The following is a 21,788-nucleotide window of genomic DNA, read 5'->3' on the forward strand; positions in this document are numbered from 1 at the left end:
AGAGAATCCTGGTCAGGATTCGGAGAGAATTCTGGTCAGGATTCGGAGAGAATCCTGGTCAGGATTCGGAGAGAATCCTGGTCAGGATTCGGAGAGAATCCTGTTCAGGATTCGGAGAGAATCCTGTTCAGGATTCGAAGAGAATCCTGTTCAGGATTCGAAGAGAATCCTGTTCAGGATTCGAAGAGAATCCTGCTCAGGATTCGGAGAGAATCCTGCTCAGGATTCGGAGAGAATCCTGCTCAGGATTCGGAGAGAATCCTGCTCAGGATTCGGAGAGAATCCTGTTCAGGATTCGGAGAGAATCCTGCTCAGGATTCGGAGAGAATCCTGCTCAGGATTCGGAGAGAATCCTGTTCAGGATTCGGAGAGAATCCTGTTCGGGATTCGGAGAGAATCCTGTTCAGGATTCGGAGAGAATCCTGTTCAGGATTCGGAGAGAATCCTGTTCAGGATTCGGAGAGAATCCTGTTCAGGATTCGGAGAGAATCCTGTTCAGGATTCGGAGAGAATCCTGTTCAGGATTCGGAGAGAATCCTGTTCAGGATTCGGAGAGAATCCTGTTCAGGATTCGGAGAGAATCCTGTTCAGGATTCGGAGAGAATCCTGTTCAGGATTCGGAGAGAATCCTGTTCAGGATTCGGAGAGAATCCTGTTCAGGATTCGGAGAGAATCCTGTTCAGGATTCGGAGAGAATCCTGTTCAGGATTCGGAGAGAATCCTGTTCAGGATTCGGAGAGAATCCTGTTCAGGATTCGGAGAGAATCCTGTTCAGGATTCGGAGAGAATCCTGTTCAGGATTCGGAGAGAATCCTGTTCAGGATTCGGAGAGAATCCTGTTCAGGATTCGGAGAGAATCCTGTTCAGGATTCGGAGAGAATCCTGTTCAGGATTCGGAGAGAATCCTGTTCAGGATTCGGAGAGAATCCTGTTCAGGATTCGGAGAGAATCCTGTTCAGGATTCGGAGAGAATCCTGTTCAGGATTCGGAGAGAATCCTGTTCAGGATTCGGAGAGAATCCTGTTCAGGATTCGGAGAGAATCCTGTTCAGGATTCGGAGAGAATCCTGTTCAGGATTCGGAGAGAATCCTGTTCAGGATTCGGAGAGAATCCTGTTCAGGATTCGGAGAGAATCCTGTTCAGGATTCGGAGAGAATCCTGTTCAGGATTCGGAGAGAATCCTGTTCAGGATTCGGAGAGAAACCTGCTCAGGATTCAGAGAGAATCCTGCTCGGGATTCAGAGAGAATCCTGCTCGGGATTCAGAGAGAATCCTGCTCAGGATTCAGAGAGAATCCTGCTCGGGATTCAGAGAGAATCCTGCTCAGGATTCAGAGAGAATCTTGCTCAGGATTCAGAGAGAATCCTGCTCAGGATTATGAGAGAATCCTGTTCAGAATTTTGAGAGAATCCTGTTCAGGGTTCTGAGAGAATCCTGTTCAGGGTTCTGAGAGAATCCTGCTCAGGGTTCTGAGAGAATCCTGCTCAGGGTTCTGAGAGAATCCAGCTCAGGATTCTGAGAGAGTCTTGCAAAGGATTCTGAGAGGATCGTACCCAGAAATCTGAGTGAATCTAGCCCAGAGATTCTGAGAGAATCCTTCTCAGGATTCTAAGAGAATCTTTCTAAGGATTCTGAGATAATCCTGCTCAGGATACTGAGAGAATCTTGCTCAGGATTCTGAGAGAATCTAATCCAGGATTCTGAGAGAATCTTTTTCAGGATTCTGAGAGAATCCTACTCAGGATTCTGAGAGAATCTTGCTCAGGATTCTGAGAGAATCCTGCCCAGGATTCTGAGAAAATCCGGCATTCTGGGAGAATCTTTTTAAGGATTCTGAGAAAACCCGTCTCAGGATTCTGGGAGAAATCTGCTCAGGATTCTGAGAGAGTCCTGCTCAGGCTTCTGAGAGATTCCTGCTCAGGATTTTGAGAGAATCCTACTCAGGATTCTGAGAGAATCCTGTTCAGGATTCTGAGATATCAATTTTTGTTAACCCTCTAATACCCAACCCCGCCTTTAGACGTGGTACACTTTGGAATTTTGTGTATTTTTTCGTACCTCGGAATCAAAATTATTTAATTTTTGGCTTAAACCTTGACTCATAACACGCATATAAGAAAAGTTTTTTATGACTTTTGAAACTTTTTTGTATTTTTTAAAATTGTTTGAAAAATTGTATTCTTATATAACCTATAAATGCCCGGGGTTAATTTAACGTGTAATATAAAAAATCGTACCTTTTATATTTTTATACGATCGACCTATCACAAAAGAAGAGCCAGGTGGTATCAAAATAATTTCAAACCTGTTTTTCCGTTAATTACACGGAAAATAAAATACGCTCCGAAAAAAAAATTAAAAATGTAATATTTTTTAAAGTACCACAAAAATTTAAATTTTTATTATTGCCAAAAATCAACAACCAGAAAAGGCTTCAAGAAAAAATGAAAAAAGTTAGGGATGTTCAAAACTAAAAAAATATAAAAATCAAAAACCGAAATTCGAAAATTCGCGAATAAAAATAAATAATTGCCCAGAACGTGTTTAGAACGATTTTAGATAACGAAAAATAATATTTAAATCGAAAATAAAAAATTGGGTATTAGAGGGTTAATTCTACTTAATGAACAAATGCTACCTAAGTTTCAGCTAAGAAAATCTTTGAAATCGAAGTAACTTTTTGAAAATTGAAGAATTTACATTATTATTTATTTTCTGTTTTCTGAATATTTGGAGCATTCTAGATTATAAACAGTTTAATACAAATATTTATATATTATTGGACAAGTTTGTATAACTTCAATATGCAAACAATGTATCTATGCTATAATTTCCCAGTACCGAAATTAATTATCTGCGGTTAACCTGACTGCAAAAACATTGACGAAAAAGCCAAACAACTCCTGGTAGCCCAACAACATTGATCGATCATCAAAACAAACCCAACCGAGCAATCGATGTTTTTATTCATTCCGAGAACATAAAAATTAACGCCCGCCTCTTCAGCCTCCTTCGTTAAGGGCGAATCCCGAGCGCGAGCATTGAATATTAAAATAGCGTTCGGTCGCATTTTAATTACCGCCTACTGTGACGACATTGGCCAACATATTTAACATTTTAGCCCCCGGGGGCACCAAATTTAACTATGTGTGGTCATCCAATCGGACGACGATTGCGTGTGGGCGACACGGGCGAAGATGTTTCTGCGCAGTGTTTAATTTGTCGATTTTGTGTGTTTTAAATATCGTTGTAACCGTAGAATATAGCAATATAGAAACAACATTAAAAAAAGACATAACAAATAAAAATCTTGCAGAAAGGCTTACAAAGAATTATATGTTATTTTGGGGCCATTCATATTCAACGGAATTTACGTCAAACAATATAAGAGACATAAAAATCGTGCCTTCGACAAAATTTTCTCTATCTGACTACTAGGTGAAATGAACATAAGACTGTTTTTTCATTAAAAGATAAACTTTTATACACCATAAAACTTCTCCGAACAAATGAACACACTGTGCTTGTGGCTTCGAGTGCAACACTTTATCACCGCGATTTCGATTTCTCTCCCAAAGCATCATCCATCCTATATATCATTCTTTACTCTGCTCTTTCTTCCACTTCTTCCTCCGTTCGGAACGATATCTCCAAATAAACATGCAAAATTGCACGTGTTCATCAACACATTCGCACGAAACGAACTTGCACGCAACGAAAAATTGATGCTGGGCACGCAATACCGATCACATGCTTGCACTTTTGGACCACCCTGATGTGATGCATGCGAACCTCCTCGCCACAACTCGACATCATAATCATCATCCGAAACCTGTTACAGGGTCTGAAAGGAGCGAAAGGAGACCGAGGATCCATGGTAAGATTCGATGCTGTGTAGTTATTCTAGTCACACCCTAGTGTAGCAAAAAGCTTGATTTTTTCGCTCCCATTTAACTCATTACACTAATTATCCAGTCCGACTGCCGGACTGCACTGGAGAAAGAAGGTTCGAGCGTTGCAGTGATTAATTGAAGCCCGCGTTCCTCCCACTCACACCATTTAATCAATTTTGCATAAAACAGATCGCCAGATTGCATTTTCCCGACCCTCTCCTACTACATTCATTACGGATTACTGGAATAAAAAACAGAAAAAAAAAATAATCCGATTCCCATCGCGTAAACACGTTTCATTCGGTTCTGATCGAATTTTCAACTTTATCGTCGATTTTATCCGCTTTCGAGTCTCTTCTGTCTCTCCGCTGATCCACCAGTTTGTAATCTGTGTCAATGGTAATTATTTAATCAACTTGGGCTTTTAGAGGATTATCAGCCGTCGCATACTGGGTCGGAATGCTGATTTTGATGGCTAAAACATGGATCCTAGCGGATTGGTGTCTCCGGTAATTGATACTACTTCTTGTCCCGTTTCGATCTAGGTAAGATAGATTTGGTCTAGATTAATTTAATCTTAAGATTATGCTTGCAAAACTCTCCCAGACAACAAGAATGTACTATGATGGAATCCCCTTTTACGTTATGTGATGCTTATATGTGCAAAGTTTCCATATAAGATGTTCAAAAATGAAAGCGCTGTGTGCAATTTTATATGATAGAAACTGGCAGGTAGTGCAAATGTATAGATTTTATTCCAAACTATTATGTAATCTTTTGTGACTTAACCCTCTTATACCCATTTTTTTTATTTTTCATCTATATATCATTTTTCGTTATCTAAAATCGTTATAAACACGTTTTGTGCATATTTGTATTCGCAAAATTATGAATTTTGGTTTTTAATTCTTATAATTTTTATTATAAGAATAGGTTTGAAAATATTTTAATATTACTCGGCTCTTCTTCTGTGATATATTGATTGTAGAAAAATATAAAAAGGACGATTTTTTTTAATTAAACGTTGAATAATCCTCAGGCATTTGTAGGTTATAAAAAATACAATTTTTATACATTTTTCAAATGGGCAAAGAATTTTCTAAAGTTTTAAAAAACTTTCCTTATATACGAGTTATTAGCCAAGGTATAAGTCAAAAGTAAAATCGAATCCGAGCTACGAAAAAATACACAAAATTCCAAAGTGTACCCCGTCAAAACGAAACAAATGCACTGATGAACTCAGAAAAAAAAAATTTTCGCGAGTAAACTCGTCAGTCAAATGGTTTTCTTCAACGCGTTGTACGGGTTACTTGAGTTTTAATTTATGAACGACTTCTGTTTGTCTGGTTTCAGAAGAAAACTTGAAAATTTAGTCATTTTTTTCACATTGTCTGAAATTATTCATGTTAAAATCATCAAAAAATTAAATAAAAATACAAGCTGAGTAGATAAAGAACATTCATTTCTGGGATGCTTATCCATAGCCCAAAAGATTTTGGCCGTCAAAATCAGCGTTCAGTCCTAGTGTGCGTCGTGAGGATTAATTAGTAGCAGTGATATCAAGTCAAATTAAATTCTCGAAGAACTAACCAATTAAGGTAATCTTCCATGATTTCCTCAAGAATTTTCCAAGAACTCTTCCAGATTTTTTTTTTCGAAAGATCAATCTATAAAGTTTCGTGGACACTATTTAAAAAATGTATCCAAAGATCGACAATACAATGGTTATTTCTCCGAAAAGAATTAGAGAAAAAAATCTTTGATATCTTTGGGAAGCAAACTCCAGGAATCATTTCTAGAAATTAATCATGGATTCATCTAGAAATTCCTCCGAAGTTTATCCTAGATATATTATCCATAGTCATCATGTTCTGGAAATTCAAAATCCGAAATTTTCATACAGGTATGTTTTTCAGGGAGAACACTCCTTAAAAATAGTGATTTTCAAGAACCTTGAAGCACAAACCTCAAACAAACTATGTATAAACTTGCACCAATCATTAAACCGTGTTCGACCAAAGTTCGTAGAATTGAATAAACTACTATATAGATGTATTTCTGATTAGTTTCAATGTTCCGTTCAATAGTTATGAATTTTCAAAGCTTGAAAATAGTCCAAAAACACATAATTGATTTGAAGCACATCTAAATTTTTTCCAAATTGACTGAAATTTTGAAAAATCAAAATATTGGTTGACTGAGGAACTTCCAGATATTTGAATAGATCTATTCTATAGATAACCATTGCACTGATCTCCTTATGGGGTGTCTAAAAGTATATTCCTTAGCCAAGTAGTAAAGTACGTGGCTACAAAGCAAAGCCGTACTGAAGGTGTCTGGGTTTGAATCCCGGTCGGTTCGATATCGTTTCGTAATGGAAATTCCCTTGACTTTTCGAGGCATTAGGGTGCAGCTTATTTTTCGAAAGTTCTGAAAACCAAAAACTCGTGTGCTCTTCTGAATTCAAATCACATAAAAAGAAGAATCTCCAAATATGAACCAAAAGTTTTGAGATTTAGTGTTAAATCTCCATAACTGTCATTTTTAAAACAATTTTGAAGCTTTTAGCCTCATTCTCCACAAAATCAAATTAATGAACAATCAAAGATATCATATTAAGCTAGCGTTAGATAAAAGTTGTTTTCTCCAAATTTGTCCTAAAAACACACCCTATCATCATAAATACTAGACCGATTCTATCTATTTAAGTTGTTTTAAAATATGTATGCAACACATTTATTGGAAAAAAAAAGTTTGGCTAAGCTATTCAACAAAAACTACCCAAAAAACATACATTTTCAAAGCAAAATGATTTTTTTTTCCAATTTTTGCCAGCTTAACGTGAATACTGTAGCTGATTCTTTTTCATATTTTAGTGACAAAAATATGAGCAAAAGTTATAAAAATCCAAAATAAATAGACTTTTAATTGAAAAAAAAAAAACATGGGAGAAACTTAGTCAAAACAATTTTCAAATTTAATGTGTTGTGCATACAGTTCGACAGCAACTAAAATGGCTTCAAAATTATATAAAAAGATTTCGAATTGGTTGAGTATGCATGAAGCTGGTCAACCAGAGATGTATTTTTTGGTAAAATTTAGTAAAAAATGAAGAAACCTTCAATTAACTATGACTTGTTTTGATTTGAGACAAATTTGATGTTCCACAAACTTTTTATAAATTTAATTTTGAAGAGAGTGGTGCTTAAAGCATCAAAATTGGTTTAAAAAACATAGTTTAATATACCGTAAAACGGGGTAACTTTGATAATGCGGGTAACTTTGATAGTGCGTAACCCACCGCATACTAAATGAAATATCATAATTTCTGTTAATCAGTTAAGCAAAGCGAATGCAAAACTAAAGAATATTAGTATGACACTTCATGAAGGAGCGGTTTTCATTTAAATCAAGAACATTTTAGGCTTTTTATACGAATTTAAAAAATTTACGCAATTTTAGCATTTTCAAAACGCTTACAAACAATCTGTTCTACGATCACTATTTCATGTAGTTTTGAATAGTTGGCCACTTATCTTTGATAGCCTAGTTATCATAGAACTTGAATACGGTCTCAAATCTCTTAGCGAAAAGCATGTTCACAAACTGGGACCATTTTTGTAATCTAAGTCAGAAATTTCCATATAACGTTAAACGCCTAGAGGTATGCAATTCCCTACAAATGTTCGTTATTCATTCAATTTTGTTCGCATCATACTCCATTATCAAAGTTACCCCAAAACAGAAAACCAACTTTCGATTATATGAAAAATTATATATCCATTCAAAATGAATCTTTTGCATATTTATCGACTGTAATCGATAGCTAGGATGCCAGTACTTGATTTAAAAATATAAATTGTAAATCTTTGAAACAGCATGCAAAAATATTCAAGTTTTCTTCGAAAAAACTATCAAAGTTACCCCGTTTTACGGTACTTCATTTTATTACCTGAAAATTCACCTCTCAGTCGCTGGCACCTCCTCTAAATCTTAATATTTTGTTTCAAACTATGAGATTTATCTTTTCATTACATTCGAACTCAGAAGAGCACACGAATTTGGTTTTGAGAGATTTCGAAAAATGAGCCGCACCCTACTGTCATATTCCTGTGTAAGTGCATATCAAACACCCAGCTGAGAACAGGCTTTGTCGCAGTGTCTTTATAAAAATCCTTCAACAAATATTTGACCAGCTTGACGTGAGAATAAGTACGACCCTTATAGAGTTTGCATGTATATTGAACGAGTGATACAGTTAACTCTTCCTTACTCGATATTCCGTATCTCGATATCGAGTTAGAGAACCATAGTAAAAGTTGGTTTCATGGTTAAACCAGTTGCACTGGTTTTGTGTTCTATAACTCGATACCTCCCTAACTCGATGGTCCCTTCAATATCGAGTAAGAGAGAGTTGACTGTAAATAGTTTCTTCTAAACATAATTTTTGTTGAATCATGCGTAGGAGAATCCTTTGACTGTCTTACCCAGCTGTTACTGTGCGTAGTACATGTCCTACCTGTCCTACCCACTTCCCGCGCCACTGATATTATGTATAAGTATTTTTTTTTTTATTTATAGTAGGGTACAAAAAAGCTTCAAAAGCCAGGCCTGTTGTGTGTTGGCACGGTGTGGGACTCACGTTAGGCGTGCTTAACCACTAAAAAACTTTCCCTACTGCTCCTGTGCCTCGATCCCCCCCTCATGCACTTCTGTGCTCATGCACTTCTTCAATCTCAGCCTCTAACTGTTCTGCTAGTTCGCTGTTGGAGCGATTTGCCCAATTGGCGGTTGAACATCTCGCCGGGACTTTGGACAGCTTTCTGTGCGACGACGCATACTTCCCTTGGGCTGGCCTCGCGTCAGAGCTCTGTTGATCTTCTACTGGACGCTCGTTGCTCTACGACGCCTCGTTCTCCGCTGCTGCTGTTCGAGCTCTCCTTGTTGACCAGTTGGATGCCGAGGTCGGTCCAGCGATTCCGGTTGGAGGATGACTTCCGGTTAACTGGCGCCCATACGACCCAAAACTGGTTTGTGACGATCGATGCTACTCGGCTTAGTCCCCGACGGTGGAGCTAGCCTACTCCGGATACGCGCTTCTTCATGATTCGATACTGGCCGGTGGAGTGCCGAAGTCGGTCCAGCGATTCCGGTTGGAGGATGGCCCACACAACCAGAATGTACATATAACGAAATCACCTTTTGCGTTATGCGAGGCCTATATGCGCAAAGTTTCACGTATAAGATGTCGCGAAAAGGCCTTATACGTACAAAAGTAGAGGCGATATACGTGCATATTTTATATGATAAAAATTAACATGCAATGCGAATGTGTAGATTTTATTGCGAACTAATCTGTACTCTTATGCGACTTAATTTATAACAACAAAGTTAATTTGACAGCTGCTACGGATTGATCCGACTAACTTTGTATGTGTATGCGGAACGAAACGAAATGTACATATGAACTCATAAAAATGCGTTTTATGCGAGAAAACTTATCGGTTAAATGATTTCGCACACCATGTAGTGCGGGTGTGATGCAATTTGTACAAATAAACGACTTTGATCGTAAACTGTTATGCGACTTCTGGTTGTCTGGGAGCTTCCGGTTCACTGGCGCTTCCACGACTCAAGCCGGTGATACGCTACGTACTACTCAGAGTAGTCCCCGGCGGTGGATCTATCCTACTCCGACGAAGATTTCCCCGGCGGCGGAAGATCTCCCGAACCGATGCTATCCGGGCAGATGCCGAGGTCGGTCCTGCGATTCCGGTGGAGGGAAACTACCGGTTCACAGGCGCCTCGACGACCATTTGCCGGTGCTATTTCGCGAATTACTCAGCTGGACCCCGGCGGTGGACTCAGCCTACTCCGACTCGACGTTGGTCGGCCAAGTGCCAGGGTCGGTTCTGCAATTCCGGTTGGAGGATGGCTTCCGGTTTGCAGGCGCCTCGACGACTATTAACCGATACTACGCTACGCCCGCTCTACTCGGTCTAGTCCCCGACGGAGGATCTAGCCTACTCCAATCGCGACCCGGAGCTCTCTTGTCTTCACGCCATCTCCTTAACAGCAACGACATAATCGCCGTTATTCCCCTGTTCACCGCATTCCAGGTGCTTTCATGCTGGCACATGTTCTGCACGATGTTGTCCGGATTTAGGACGTTTGCGGTTTCTGGCATCATCTCGCTCCGTATATCCCTGAATCGAGGGCAGTCGAATATAACGTGCTCCTGTGTTTCCTCGATATTTGGACAGGCCGGACAATGTGGAGACTCTGAGTGTCCGAATCTGTGCAGATATTTCCGGAAGCATCCATGGCCTGACAGAAACTGGGTCAGGAAGAAGTTAACTTCTCCATGTTTTCTGGTCGTCCACACCGACACGTTAGGAATGAGTGGGTCCACCTTCCTTTCTCCGAGTTATCCCACTCCTGCTGCCACCTGGCCATTGTGTCCAACCTAATGGTATTCCTCACATTCCTGGTGTCCCTTTGCTGGTAACATGCGATGTCCTGCAGAGTGATGCAGATGGGGATCATTCCGGCGATAACGCACACTGCCTCCGATGATACAGTGCGGTAGGCACTCGCAACCCGTAAAGCCATGAGCCGGAACGTACCTGCCAGCTTATCTCGATTACGTTTGGTTCCCAATGCTGCAGCCCAAGCCGGGGCTCCATACCTCAGTATAGACGATGATACGGTCGCTAGAAGACGCCTCGTACTGCTTCTTGGTCCTCCAATGTTGGGCATGATCCTGGCTACGGTGTTAGCAGCTTTCGCTGCCTTTTCGCAGGCATAGTCTACGTGGCTGTTGAAGTTTAGCCTGTCGTCGACCATTACTCCGAGATGCTTTAGAGAGCGCTTCGATGGGATTGCGTGCCCTCCGACGTTGATTTCCAACTGCTGTACCGCCTTGCAGTTGCTGACCAGCACCACCTCCGTTTTATGATGAGCCAACTGCAGCTTGAATCCAGTCATCCACGATTCGATTGTGTCTAGCGATTCCGCCGTCAGCATCTCCACCTCCTCCGCAGTCTCACCAGTTATCGCAAGAACGACGTCATCTGCGAACCCGACGATCTCGACTCCATTCGGCAGTGACAAGGTTAGCACTCCATCGTACATCATGTTCCACAATGTTGGACCAAGTATGGATCCTTGTGGAACTCGCGCCGTGACTTCAATTGACATCCGTCCCTGGTTTGTGTCGTAGACCAGTACCCGTGACAGGGCGTGACAGCTACACACGAAGATTCCGTTAATTTTAACGATCACGAAGCCCTCGTATGAGCGTTCGACTACTTCTTGGATAGGGAATCGTCCCATTACTTGAATCGCCGTCGTCTCTGCTCTGTCTGCTACCCAATTGCCGTTATCGGGAGGAACCCGATACGGTTCTGCAATGATCGCAATGTCGCACTTTGTTTCTGTTGTCGACTGCCACAACAGTTGTTGTGCAGCGTCGCAATGATTGAGGTTCACATGCGTTATCATCATTACTGCCCTGCCTTCGCCTTCTGATATTTGTGGCACTTGAAGCCACCCGTCGTATAAGCGTTACCTTCCACTTACACAGCATGCACCTAGGTGTCTTCAGGCAGTCCCTGCCAACGTGACCTTTTTCACCACATTTCCTGCAGTGTTCGGACCTGTCCGGGCCTTTGCAGTTTATTGCCCGGTGGCCGAAATCCATGCATTTGAAGCATCTCTCTACCGGATTTGTCTCCCGAGGGATCAGTTTCAGCGGGCAAACCGACCATCCCACCTGGTAATCGGATCGTCGCTATTTGCATACCTCCGTAAGCTCTCATCAGCCGGATGGACTGCGGTGCTTCTTCCAGGTAGCATTGAGATAACAGTGCACCCCTCACGTCGTCTTCTGTAGTGATCTCGTCCAGTTCTCTACATTCGATCACTGCCTCCTGGGATAAGGCTCTCACGCTTGCCTCGTTGCCCAGCGACTTCACGACGAGCTCTCGGCAGGCCGAACTCTTGATCGACGGTTCTTTTTTAAGCTCAAAGAGCATGTCACCTTTCTGGGTGCGCCTGGTTCTCACCACGTTTTCACCCAGCTCCTTAAGCTCTGGGTCCTCCCTCACTCTCCTGAGAATCGCCGCGTAGCTTGTCTTATCGCTTGCCTCAATGACAAGAGCATCGCCCCTGAACCTCTCGCGAGGTGACCGTCGCTTTTCTTTCTTCTTCGATTCCTTTTTTTGCCGCTTCCTCTCCTTACGAGCTGTATTCTTCTCCTTTTGACCTTTCACGGTGCGCCATTCACTGCTGTTCTGCTCACTTACGCACTCATTGCCGCTTCTCTGATTTTTGGGATCTTCCTCCTCTCCTGGTGTATCCCTCGTTCTTTTTTCCGAGCGGGTGGTCGGATTGCTCCTAGGCGTCTCCTGTGCAACGGCTGTTGCATTCACCGAAGTTAATGCTTTTTTGGCTTTTTCCGCTCTACTCCTCAATTCCTTCTGTCCGCGTTCTGCGGCTGTAACGGCAGACTTGATGCTCGTGACCAGCTGCTTAATTCTGAGGTGGACGTTGTTTTTCGTCTTGACGAACTCATAGAGTTCATTGACCTTCCTCTTTACGTCCGACAGCTCCGACTTCTCATGCTGCCGGTCGTCTTGAGCGGTGCTGCTCCCCGACTTTGGTGTGAGCACTTGACTCAGGAAGCCTGCATCCCGCTGGTTTCCCGGTGGTTCACTTGGTGTGCTGCATCTGCTAGTGCTGGCTGCTACCGTCTGTGGTATCACTGGCGATCTCTGCATCTTTCCGCTCCTTGCGAATACTATCGCGTCTTCGTTCCCTCCACTAGATTCTCCATCCAAATCGATTATTTGCTCCATTCGATTGGGTCCCCCCTTCGGGCCGCTATCTCTACTCGTTGTAAATAGTCGCCTCTCGTGATCCCATGGTTGTCTATGCAAGCAGGGAGGCCATGCTAGGGTTGACACAATCCTTCATGGGGGTTATGTTCAGAGCCGGATCGGCGTAATCAGGAATGTTACATCTGAGCCTACTACTCACCGAGGTTGGTGACGAGTTTCGAACGTACATGAAGGCCTGCCAAGGTTTTATCAGGACGGAGGCAGTTTCCTCATAGTCCTGTTTGCCGTTTCAAGTTGGTGTCACCCTTCCTTACTCAGGGAACAGTAGAGTACGCTCTTGCCCACGACTGTTAGTCGACGTATCCAATCCGTAATCCGTGTCCTGTCCGTTGTTCTGCGTTGTGACCAGTACACCATAATCAAGATGTTACTGGCATCCATCCTGATGTGCCGGTTGGCACTCCAGAGGGCTAAGGTACTTTGAAAGCGGTACCAGGTCGCTTGTTCAGGGTTACTTGCAGATATGTGGTTTTTTGTAGAGATTCACCAGAGCCCACTGATGAACCCCCGCCACATCCTAGGTAGACCATGCTTGAGCCCCTGGTCAGATGGACCAGACGCTCGGTCACCTCCCGAAGGAAGTACTAAAGGTGGTATTCCATACGGCTGTATGTACGAGTTTCGCTTGGAAAGGGTAAAAATCCCAAGCTCCCACCTGGCACCTCCTCACTCTAGCTGATGTCAGAAGGACAACAGTGCCCAGGTTGCACTACCAGCTAAGTACGCAACCCTTAGCTGGCGGTCTTTGTTATCGTTAGACCCGTGGAAGCGTGAGGTAGGGGCTTGTGAGGACCAGAGCTATGTTGGACGCTCCTTCCTAGTTGTCGACTCACCATTTTGCAACCCATCATGCGTAGGAGAATCCTTTGACTGTCTTACCCAGCTGTTACTGTGCGTAGTACATGTCTTACCTGTCCTACCCACTTCCCGCGCCACTGATATTATGTATAAGCATATCCTAGGCAATAATATCTAGAGATCGCATCATACATGTCAAAAGGATGTTTACGAAAAATCTCAAAATATTTCCTATCACGAATTTTTACGAAGATTGTGAATAGAATTCTTCGTCAAATCAAGGATTTCTCTTAGGATTTGCTTAGATAGTTCCATAATTAGTTCCTCTACAAAAATACTTAGAAACAAAAAAAATAAGTGAGTGAAAAAAGTGGTGTTGAAATTTTTTAAAACGATGGCTGTTATTTTCCACCTAAATTAAAGTTTTACAATTGAAATAGCGAGAAAAATAGACTAAAAAATCTTTGTTCACTAGGGCATTTTTAATCTAATATTAGAACCAGCCACCACCGCAACTAATCCAGAATCCCATCGCAATACATCTCAGCGTTCGTTCCGCCAATAATGGGAACCGCTCGTTGATGATGATTCGTTGATTGATTGATTCGCTGCGGTTGCTATGATTCCATCCCGCGATGTTCGAATTTCGGACCAAACAACAAAATGAAACAGAAAGAAAAAGCGAATCATCATCATCGATTGCTTCGATCCCCCTGCCGCAATCTTCCTCAGCCGAGCCCCCTAATGGGTGTGTGTGTGTGTTTTGAAATCATACTCGGCAAAAATAAACAAACGATTAGGAACTTCTGGGGAGGGTGGAAATGGAGGGGTGATGGCCGAGGAAAGTCAAATCACCCACATTCGATGAGCTGCATATTGACCATAAAAGCATTACTGTCCCATGTAGAAAAAATGGGCATTGAGTAAATGTCTCTCAATGTTTTATGCTTGTGTTTTCATACAAATGATTATTTGTTCCCAGTACGTTTTTGCATGCCGTATTCTTTTAGTTTTAGGATAACAATCTCACTAGTAGTTGCTATGGAGATTGTGAAGTACTTATTGATATGTATTTTTCCAGATGGGACTGCCACTTTCCAGAATGTTTTCAAAACAGGAATTTCGGGATAAAAAGATGCTGGTTCAAAAATTCACATAGGACAGTAGTTCTTTTATGGACAGTGGTGGATTGTGAGCAAATTTTGAGAATTTTTTTTTCGATAGAATTTTGGGAAAGTGCAGGGATGCCACGGCACTGTTCGATCACCGGCACCCGCATTCGATTGCGACTGGATGGATGTGGATTTTGTCGGCCTATTTATTTAGGATAATCCACCGAATCGTAAACTGTGGAAAGATGGATGAGGGCTACGCACGGTCTGTTGGTTTGGTTTGCCTTGATCGATGGAAACTAGGTTAAGTCTTAATGTGCTCTGACTGTAAACAGATTGAAGCCGGGCGATAAATTGCAGCCGCCGAAAAAAAGGTGCGAAGCGATTGAAGTAATGGAGTTGCTGGAAGTGAGTTCGTTATCGAAGCGGGCCGCGCATTAAACTGCCAAGATTTATCCAGTGATTCTTCGTGGAATTCTTAAACACATTTTTCTTAGAAAAGCGATTTTTTGCATGAAAAGCAAATGCTTTGTTTTTCTCGCGTCTCCAGAGTGATTTCTTTCTCAGTTAGCCTGTATGCGTTAAGTGAAGCTGAAAGTGAATTGTGGCTGCTCAGTAGGCCGTCCCTTATTTTTCGAAAATGCGAAATATTCTTAGTTCGTCATTGTAAAGTGCTCGTTTTGGTAAGAAAAAAAAAAACAGGTAAAAATTTTAAGTCTTTAAGTCTCGCTTTACAATGACGAACTTATAACATTTCGCATTTTCGAAAAAATAAGGGACGGCCTACTGCTCAGTCAAGGATGAAGGATCAATTAGTGAGCTCGTTTCATACTTTTATTTCAAATCTATGACTGTAAATTTAATCGTTAGAACGGTGGGACGTAATTATGATTTTTTGTTTACAAACTATGAATGATTCGTCACTGTGAGTATTGACATAAGTTTTTAGCATTATCATTAAGCATTTCGCACAAATTCGTAGGTGCTCCTAGACCATTATATGATGGTTGCTTCCATCCCGTCCGTTACCAAAGTCATGAATTAGGGACTCACACTTAGACAAGATAGACGCATCCTCCAAAAGTCGAGAGCTGTCCTGGCTATGTCCTTGCAGAAGCTGGGGAATGGGAAAGGATGATTGACTGAACACCTAGTTAAGAAAGATGCAGAGCACTCAACGACCTCTCATAGGTACTATGGGATGTTGTGGATTGTTGATGGGAAGAGTAGAAGAACGAATATTTTTCACATTTGATTAAATGAACTAACGGACGTTGTTATTTTTCTGGAATAATTGTCCCTTCGGAAAAAATCGTTTTTTTTTTGTTTTGGAAAAATTTCCAGTACTAAATTGAACCTTAATGAAGTTGTTCCACATTTTCAAAGTGCATTGCAAACAAGCTTGCTTATTAGTCTTGAATAACCTAATCGAAAAACATCACCAGTTTAATTTCAATTCCATCGAAAACTTACAATTACCCCGATAGCACCGGTGGAGCGATAAACAACACCCCGGTTCCGAATGCCGCTTCCATGTCCAACTAGTTCAATTAATTATAACTCAATTTGAATCCCATTTAGTGCGCTTTGCACCCTGGCCAATCGAAACTCCCGGGAGAACAAACAACACAGCGTCAGCGTCCTCGAAGTTGGAGAAACTAAACTGTTTTTCGAGTCCATTTCAGTCCGACTGCTAGGAGGTAAAAAAGCGACTAATTCGATTCTCAATCGTCGCCTTTTCCGAACCGATGAAAACCGTTTTCCGGTGGACACCCGTTTTGCAGGCGACTTTCTTACTGTGGCCAATCAAGAAATGGGTTGGGGAGCTGGGTGCAAAATGCGCCGTTGGGATGAATCGCTCAAAACGAGAGGCATTTAGTCAAATCAGATCATTTTATACGATATCTATATCAATTTGAACGCCTGTCATGGAAAAAGAAATTCCATATCAGAAAAATTGAGATAAACAAAACGATTTTGGTAATCTTGGGAGCAACTATAGTGGGGCAAAGTGCGCCATGCAATGCAAACCTCGTCTTCCCTTAATCGCACCGGACAACAAAATCACCTACCCCCTGGTTGCACTTTTTGCAATCAAAGTAGCCTGCTTCGTGGAGCAGGCAAAAGTGGGAAGTTCTAATTTCATTCCGTTTGGGATCGAAGCAGGCAATGCAATGAAATGATCTCTATCGCTTTGCCGAGGCTGCTGCCCGGTAATAGATTTTTCACGGGTCCGAAAAGCAGAAAAAGGTGTGTCGGTTCGAAAATGGAAAAGCGAGAACGTGTTCCGCCGGTTGGTGGACTCAGCTGCGCGTTTCTTCTGGATTGACCTGCCACTGCCACCGCCACAATGTTCGTTTGGTTGGACGAGCTTTGTAGTGCAGTAGGTGATATCTTTCTTAGATCAGCATGGCATGCTTGGACGCCTTTGCTTGGGCAGAGCTGTACTCTCCAAAAGCAATTGCCCCCTCTGGCAAAGCGAGTTCGACCCTGCCCAACATTTGCCCGGATCGTGGTCAAAAAGCACCGGAATATAAATGACTTTCCACCAGTGATTTGTTTTTCCTTGCTTCGTCGGCAAAAGCGTTTCTGGTCTCCGTTCCTAGAGTCTCCAGGGGGAGTAACTGCTTCCAGTCCCTGTAGCTGCTGCAGCAGTCCGCCGCCGTGTGCAATAATGTTTAGAAGAGAAGCACAACCGAAGCGATGGATAGATATCTTCTTATTGCCATCGTCTCGGAGGAAACTCTCGGGCGTCCAAAGGAAAGCCATTTTCAGCAAAAGTCAGCTGCTCTCGGTCGTTCTGTCTGGGGATGTCTCCCGGGTAAGGCTAAATACATAAATTAACTCAACTACTCCAGGGCTAATCTAATAATCTATCTTCGAGGACTGTGAACGGGGTAAGGTCCGGTGATTACGTTGACAAAGACACCGGATGACACCGTAGATTGGATTCGGGTTGCTGCGTTCGTTGCCCGCTTGGAAAGAACGTGAGAAATTTACGATGATCGTAGCAAGCCAGGGCGCCAATAAAGCGTAATGTATTCCAAATGTTATTCCTTATCTGTTATCACAAAGTAGGTGAATATTGTTGCAAACTGTAAGATTTTTATTTTGGCACACGTTCGAAAATTTCAACACGCTTTTCAACCGACTGAGCTGCAACAGCCCTCAAAAGTAATCAAACGTACAAACCAAATAATAAACTCGAAAATAAATCCTAAACCACGCAATATTTGACCATTTATCTCCGCATGGTTTCCCCGAACGAGGTCACAAAGTTGCTGTCATTCTGAAGAGCCATCATTGCAGTCGGTCAACCTGCACTCGAAAGCCGGAGTGGATTCCGCTGTGCATACTCTGCTGAAGACCGGATTTATGACCGTCAAATGTGTTTTGATGATATTGGGTAGCGTGCAACTTTTCCCTCAGGGATGCCAGATGATTTTCTCATGGCACTAAACAATGTGATAAGTACGAGGGGCCCAGATAGCCGTAGCGGTAAACGCGCAGCTATTCAGCAAGACCAAGCTGAGGGTCGTGGGTTCGAATCCCACCGGTCGAGGATCTTTTCGGTTTGGAAATTTTCTCGACTTCCCAGGGCATAGAGTATCTTCGTACCTGCCACACGATATACACATGCAAAAATGGTCATTGGCATAGTAAGCTCTCAGTTAATAACTGTGGAAGTGCTCATAAGAACACTAAGCTGAGAAGCAGGCTCTGTCCTAGTGGGGACGTAACGCCAGAAAGAAGAAGAGAAGTACGAGAAAACTAGCAAATGACCCAGCAAACCGGACATCGTATATCAATATACAATCAAAATCATATATCTTACTTACTTTTACTTTTGATGGCGCTACGTCCTTCAAGACATGACCTGCGTCACAATGTTACGCCATCTAACTCGATCCATGGCTCTTAACCTCCAGTTTCTCGATCGCCCCACACTTCCAAAATCCTGCTCCACTTGGTCAAACCACCTAGCTCGTTGCGCTCCTCTTCGTCTTGTACCGGCCGAATTCGAGGTTAACACCATTTTTGCGGGATTGTTGTCCGGTATTCTCACAATGTGCCCTGTTCATCCAGCTTTGGCGACTTTTTGGATATTGGGTTCACCGTAGAGTTGCGCAAGCTCGTGATTGATTCTTGTCCTCCATACGCCGTTCTAACATACTTCGCTAAAGATCGTCCTAAGCACACGTCGTTCAAAAAATCCTAGCGTTTGCAGGTCCTCATTGTCCACGTCTCATGCTCGTAGAGCACTACCGGTCTTATCAGCGTCCTGTACATGGTACACTTAGTACGGAGGTGAAGTTTGCCAGACCGCAAGGCCTTGTGGAGTCCGTAGTAAGCAGGATTTCCGGCAAGGATACGTCTTCGAATTTCTCAGCTGCAGTTGTTATCCGACGTTATCAATGATCCGAGGTAGACGAATTCGTCCACTACCTCGAACTCATCCCCGTCGATCGTCACGCGTCTGCCAATGCGAGCTCTATTTCGATCGGTTCCTCCAGCCAGCAGATATTTCGTCTTTGACGAATTTACCTTCAATCTCTTTGGGTCTCTTTTGGTCCTTTCGGTCTGCTTCACTTTTCAGCAACCAACTATTACGTTCTTCTGACAATGTCCACGTCGTCAACGAAACAGATGAAATGGCTGCATTTATTGAATATCGTGCTCGCATATTGAACACCTTCTAGCGCAATATTGAACAGTAGGCAGGAAAGACCATCGCCTTGTCGAAGTACTTTGCGTATTTCAAACGGGTCCGATAATGCACCCGATATGTTCACACAGCACTGTACACTATCCATCGTTGCCTTGATCAGTCTAGTCAGTTTCCCGGGAAACCATTCTCGTCCAATGAGAATATATACCGAGGTGAGGAAGAAGACATTTAGTGTGCGTGACATCCGTGTACGGTGCAAAATGTTTCACTACTACAAGCGAGCGAGCTCCCATAAGAAACTATGTAAATTAGTGACGTAGTTATTTTTGTTTACGTTTTTTCTCTTTACTAATACATACCCTTTGCTTCTTCTTCCACACCTTAGTATATATTCTCATTGATTCTCGTCCATAATTTTCCATAGCTTTTCGCGATCGATGGTATCATAGGCCACTTTGATGTTCGCGACACTTTTGGAGGATCTACCGCAACATCAAGATTTGGTCTGTTATCGATCGCCTGTCCTCAAAACCGGCTTGATAACTTCCCACAAATCTGCTTACCAGTGGCGGTGGAAGATGATCTGAGAAAGCATTTTATAGGCTGCGTGATCGGTGAAGGGTGATCGCTCGATAGTCTCACATTTTAACTTGTCATCCTTTTTGTATAGGAGGTATATATACCTCCTTCCACTCATGATAGCTGATCTTTATCTCAGATCCTGGCTATCAATCGGTGCAGACGAGTAGCCAATCTGTCTGGCCCCATTTCAATAAGTTCTGCTCCAAAACTATCCTTTCCAGCTGTTTTATTGTTCAGGAGCTGTTTGATAGCAGAGCGATTTCACGCCGTTTCGCAAACCCGATTATTTTTGTATTTTTTGAATCGCCTGAAAATTTGCATACAGATTTTTTATGACCAAAAATGCCATAATGCACTCTCAGACCGCCATTTTGAACCTCGCCTTATTTTTGAGAAGGGCGTATCGGAAAATGCATGGCAAATCTTCAAAAAACTGTAACTCGAAAACGGTTTGTCCGATCGATTTGAGATCTTCTACAAAGCTGTAGGTATTGCTTAGGACTATATGGTGAAAAATATGCACGGTAAAAAAAAAGTTACAGATTATTTTTTATTTCAAAAACAAAATTTTAAAATCGATTTTCTCCAGAAATGCAGTTTTGATTTTGTTTTTTATTTTTGGATATGTTTTAGGGGACAACTTATGTGATTTATTGCACAATGTTTCAAAATGGAAGAATTATGGACAAAAAAAGTGATGATTTTTTAAAAAATTACAGATTTTGAAAAAAATCGAAATAGAGGAAAACAATAATTTTTTATGTGAATTTTTGAAAGTACAGAAAAATTGCAATCGAATAGTACTTAGGTAATTTTTTTCTAGGTTGCATCAATTTCGAGATATACTCATATTTATATAAAATTTTCAAATAAAAAAAGTAAAATAGGCCCTTTCAAACCTATTTCGGGTTCCTTAAGTATTGAAAGAGAGTGCACGGTAAAAAATATAAACGATATTTTCACATGAAAATTTGAAACTAATAGTTCTTAAAAACCGCAACATTGATGTTTTTAATTTTTGGATATATTTTGCGGTATGCACGGTAAAAAATAATGACAGATTTTTTTAATAAAAAAAATTAAAATCGATTTTTTATGAAAATGCATCTGTGATTTTTATTATTTTTGGACATGTTTTAGGGGACAACTTATGTGATTTATTGCACAATGTTTCATAATGGAAGAATTATGGACAAAAAAGTTATAATTTTATAAAATATTACAAATTTTGAAAAAAATCGAAAGAAAGGAAAACAATGTGTATGTATGTGTTTATTTGATAGTACAGAAAATGCATTGGAAGAGTACTTAAGTAAAATTTTTCTAGGTTACATCAATATCGAGATATACTCATACTTATAGAAAATTTTCAATTTAAAAAAAAGTAAAATAGACCCTTTTCAAACATATTTCGTGTTTCTCCATTCCTGAATTTTTTTTTTGTTGATTTCAACAACACAAACCAAGTCAAGTCAAGTACACAACACTGAAGACGGCTTTACAGTTGAGGTTGAAATACGCGTATCTGTCGAAGGATACAATAGTAGAATTAAAAGGAACAGTACTACTCATCTTTTTGTATATTTACAGGCATTCTACTAAACAGGCTCCACAAGGGTTTTCATCACTTTTGCCTGTGTTAGTAGGTATGATGAACAAACACGTTTTTCCCATACCCATACATTTGGACATGGTAAATGAATAAAAGAAAAACGATGCTTTTTTTAAACGTACTTCATGGATACAAAAATAATGCGCTATGTTGTCAAGTTTTATCACTGTATCAATCATCATTGAAAAAAGTGCGGTACAAAAACTTCGTGGTGTGAAGTAC

General features: G+C 41.5%; 1 protein-coding gene across 8 annotated transcripts in view; it reads left to right on the plus strand.

The window, feature by feature from the left end:
* LOC110674205 (collagen alpha chain CG42342) overlaps positions 1-21,788 on the plus strand; it is a 658,184-nt gene that overhangs the window by 311,832 nt on the left and 324,564 nt on the right. For 7 of the 8 annotated variants that reach the window (XM_021838257.1, XM_021838251.1, XM_021838254.1 and 4 more), the window contains one exon: positions 3,842-3,877. The exons of the other annotated variant lie outside the window; for it this stretch is intronic. In XM_021838257.1, the coding sequence (XP_021693949.1) occupies positions 3,842-3,877 (36 nt within the window). The remainder of the gene's footprint in view (positions 1-3,841; positions 3,878-21,788) is intronic. 8 annotated transcript variants of the gene reach the window in all.

This window comes from Aedes aegypti, chromosome 1 (genome assembly GCF_002204515.2).
Source record: "Aedes aegypti strain LVP_AGWG chromosome 1, AaegL5.0 Primary Assembly, whole genome shotgun sequence".
NCBI lineage: Eukaryota > Metazoa > Arthropoda > Insecta > Diptera > Culicidae > Aedes > Aedes aegypti.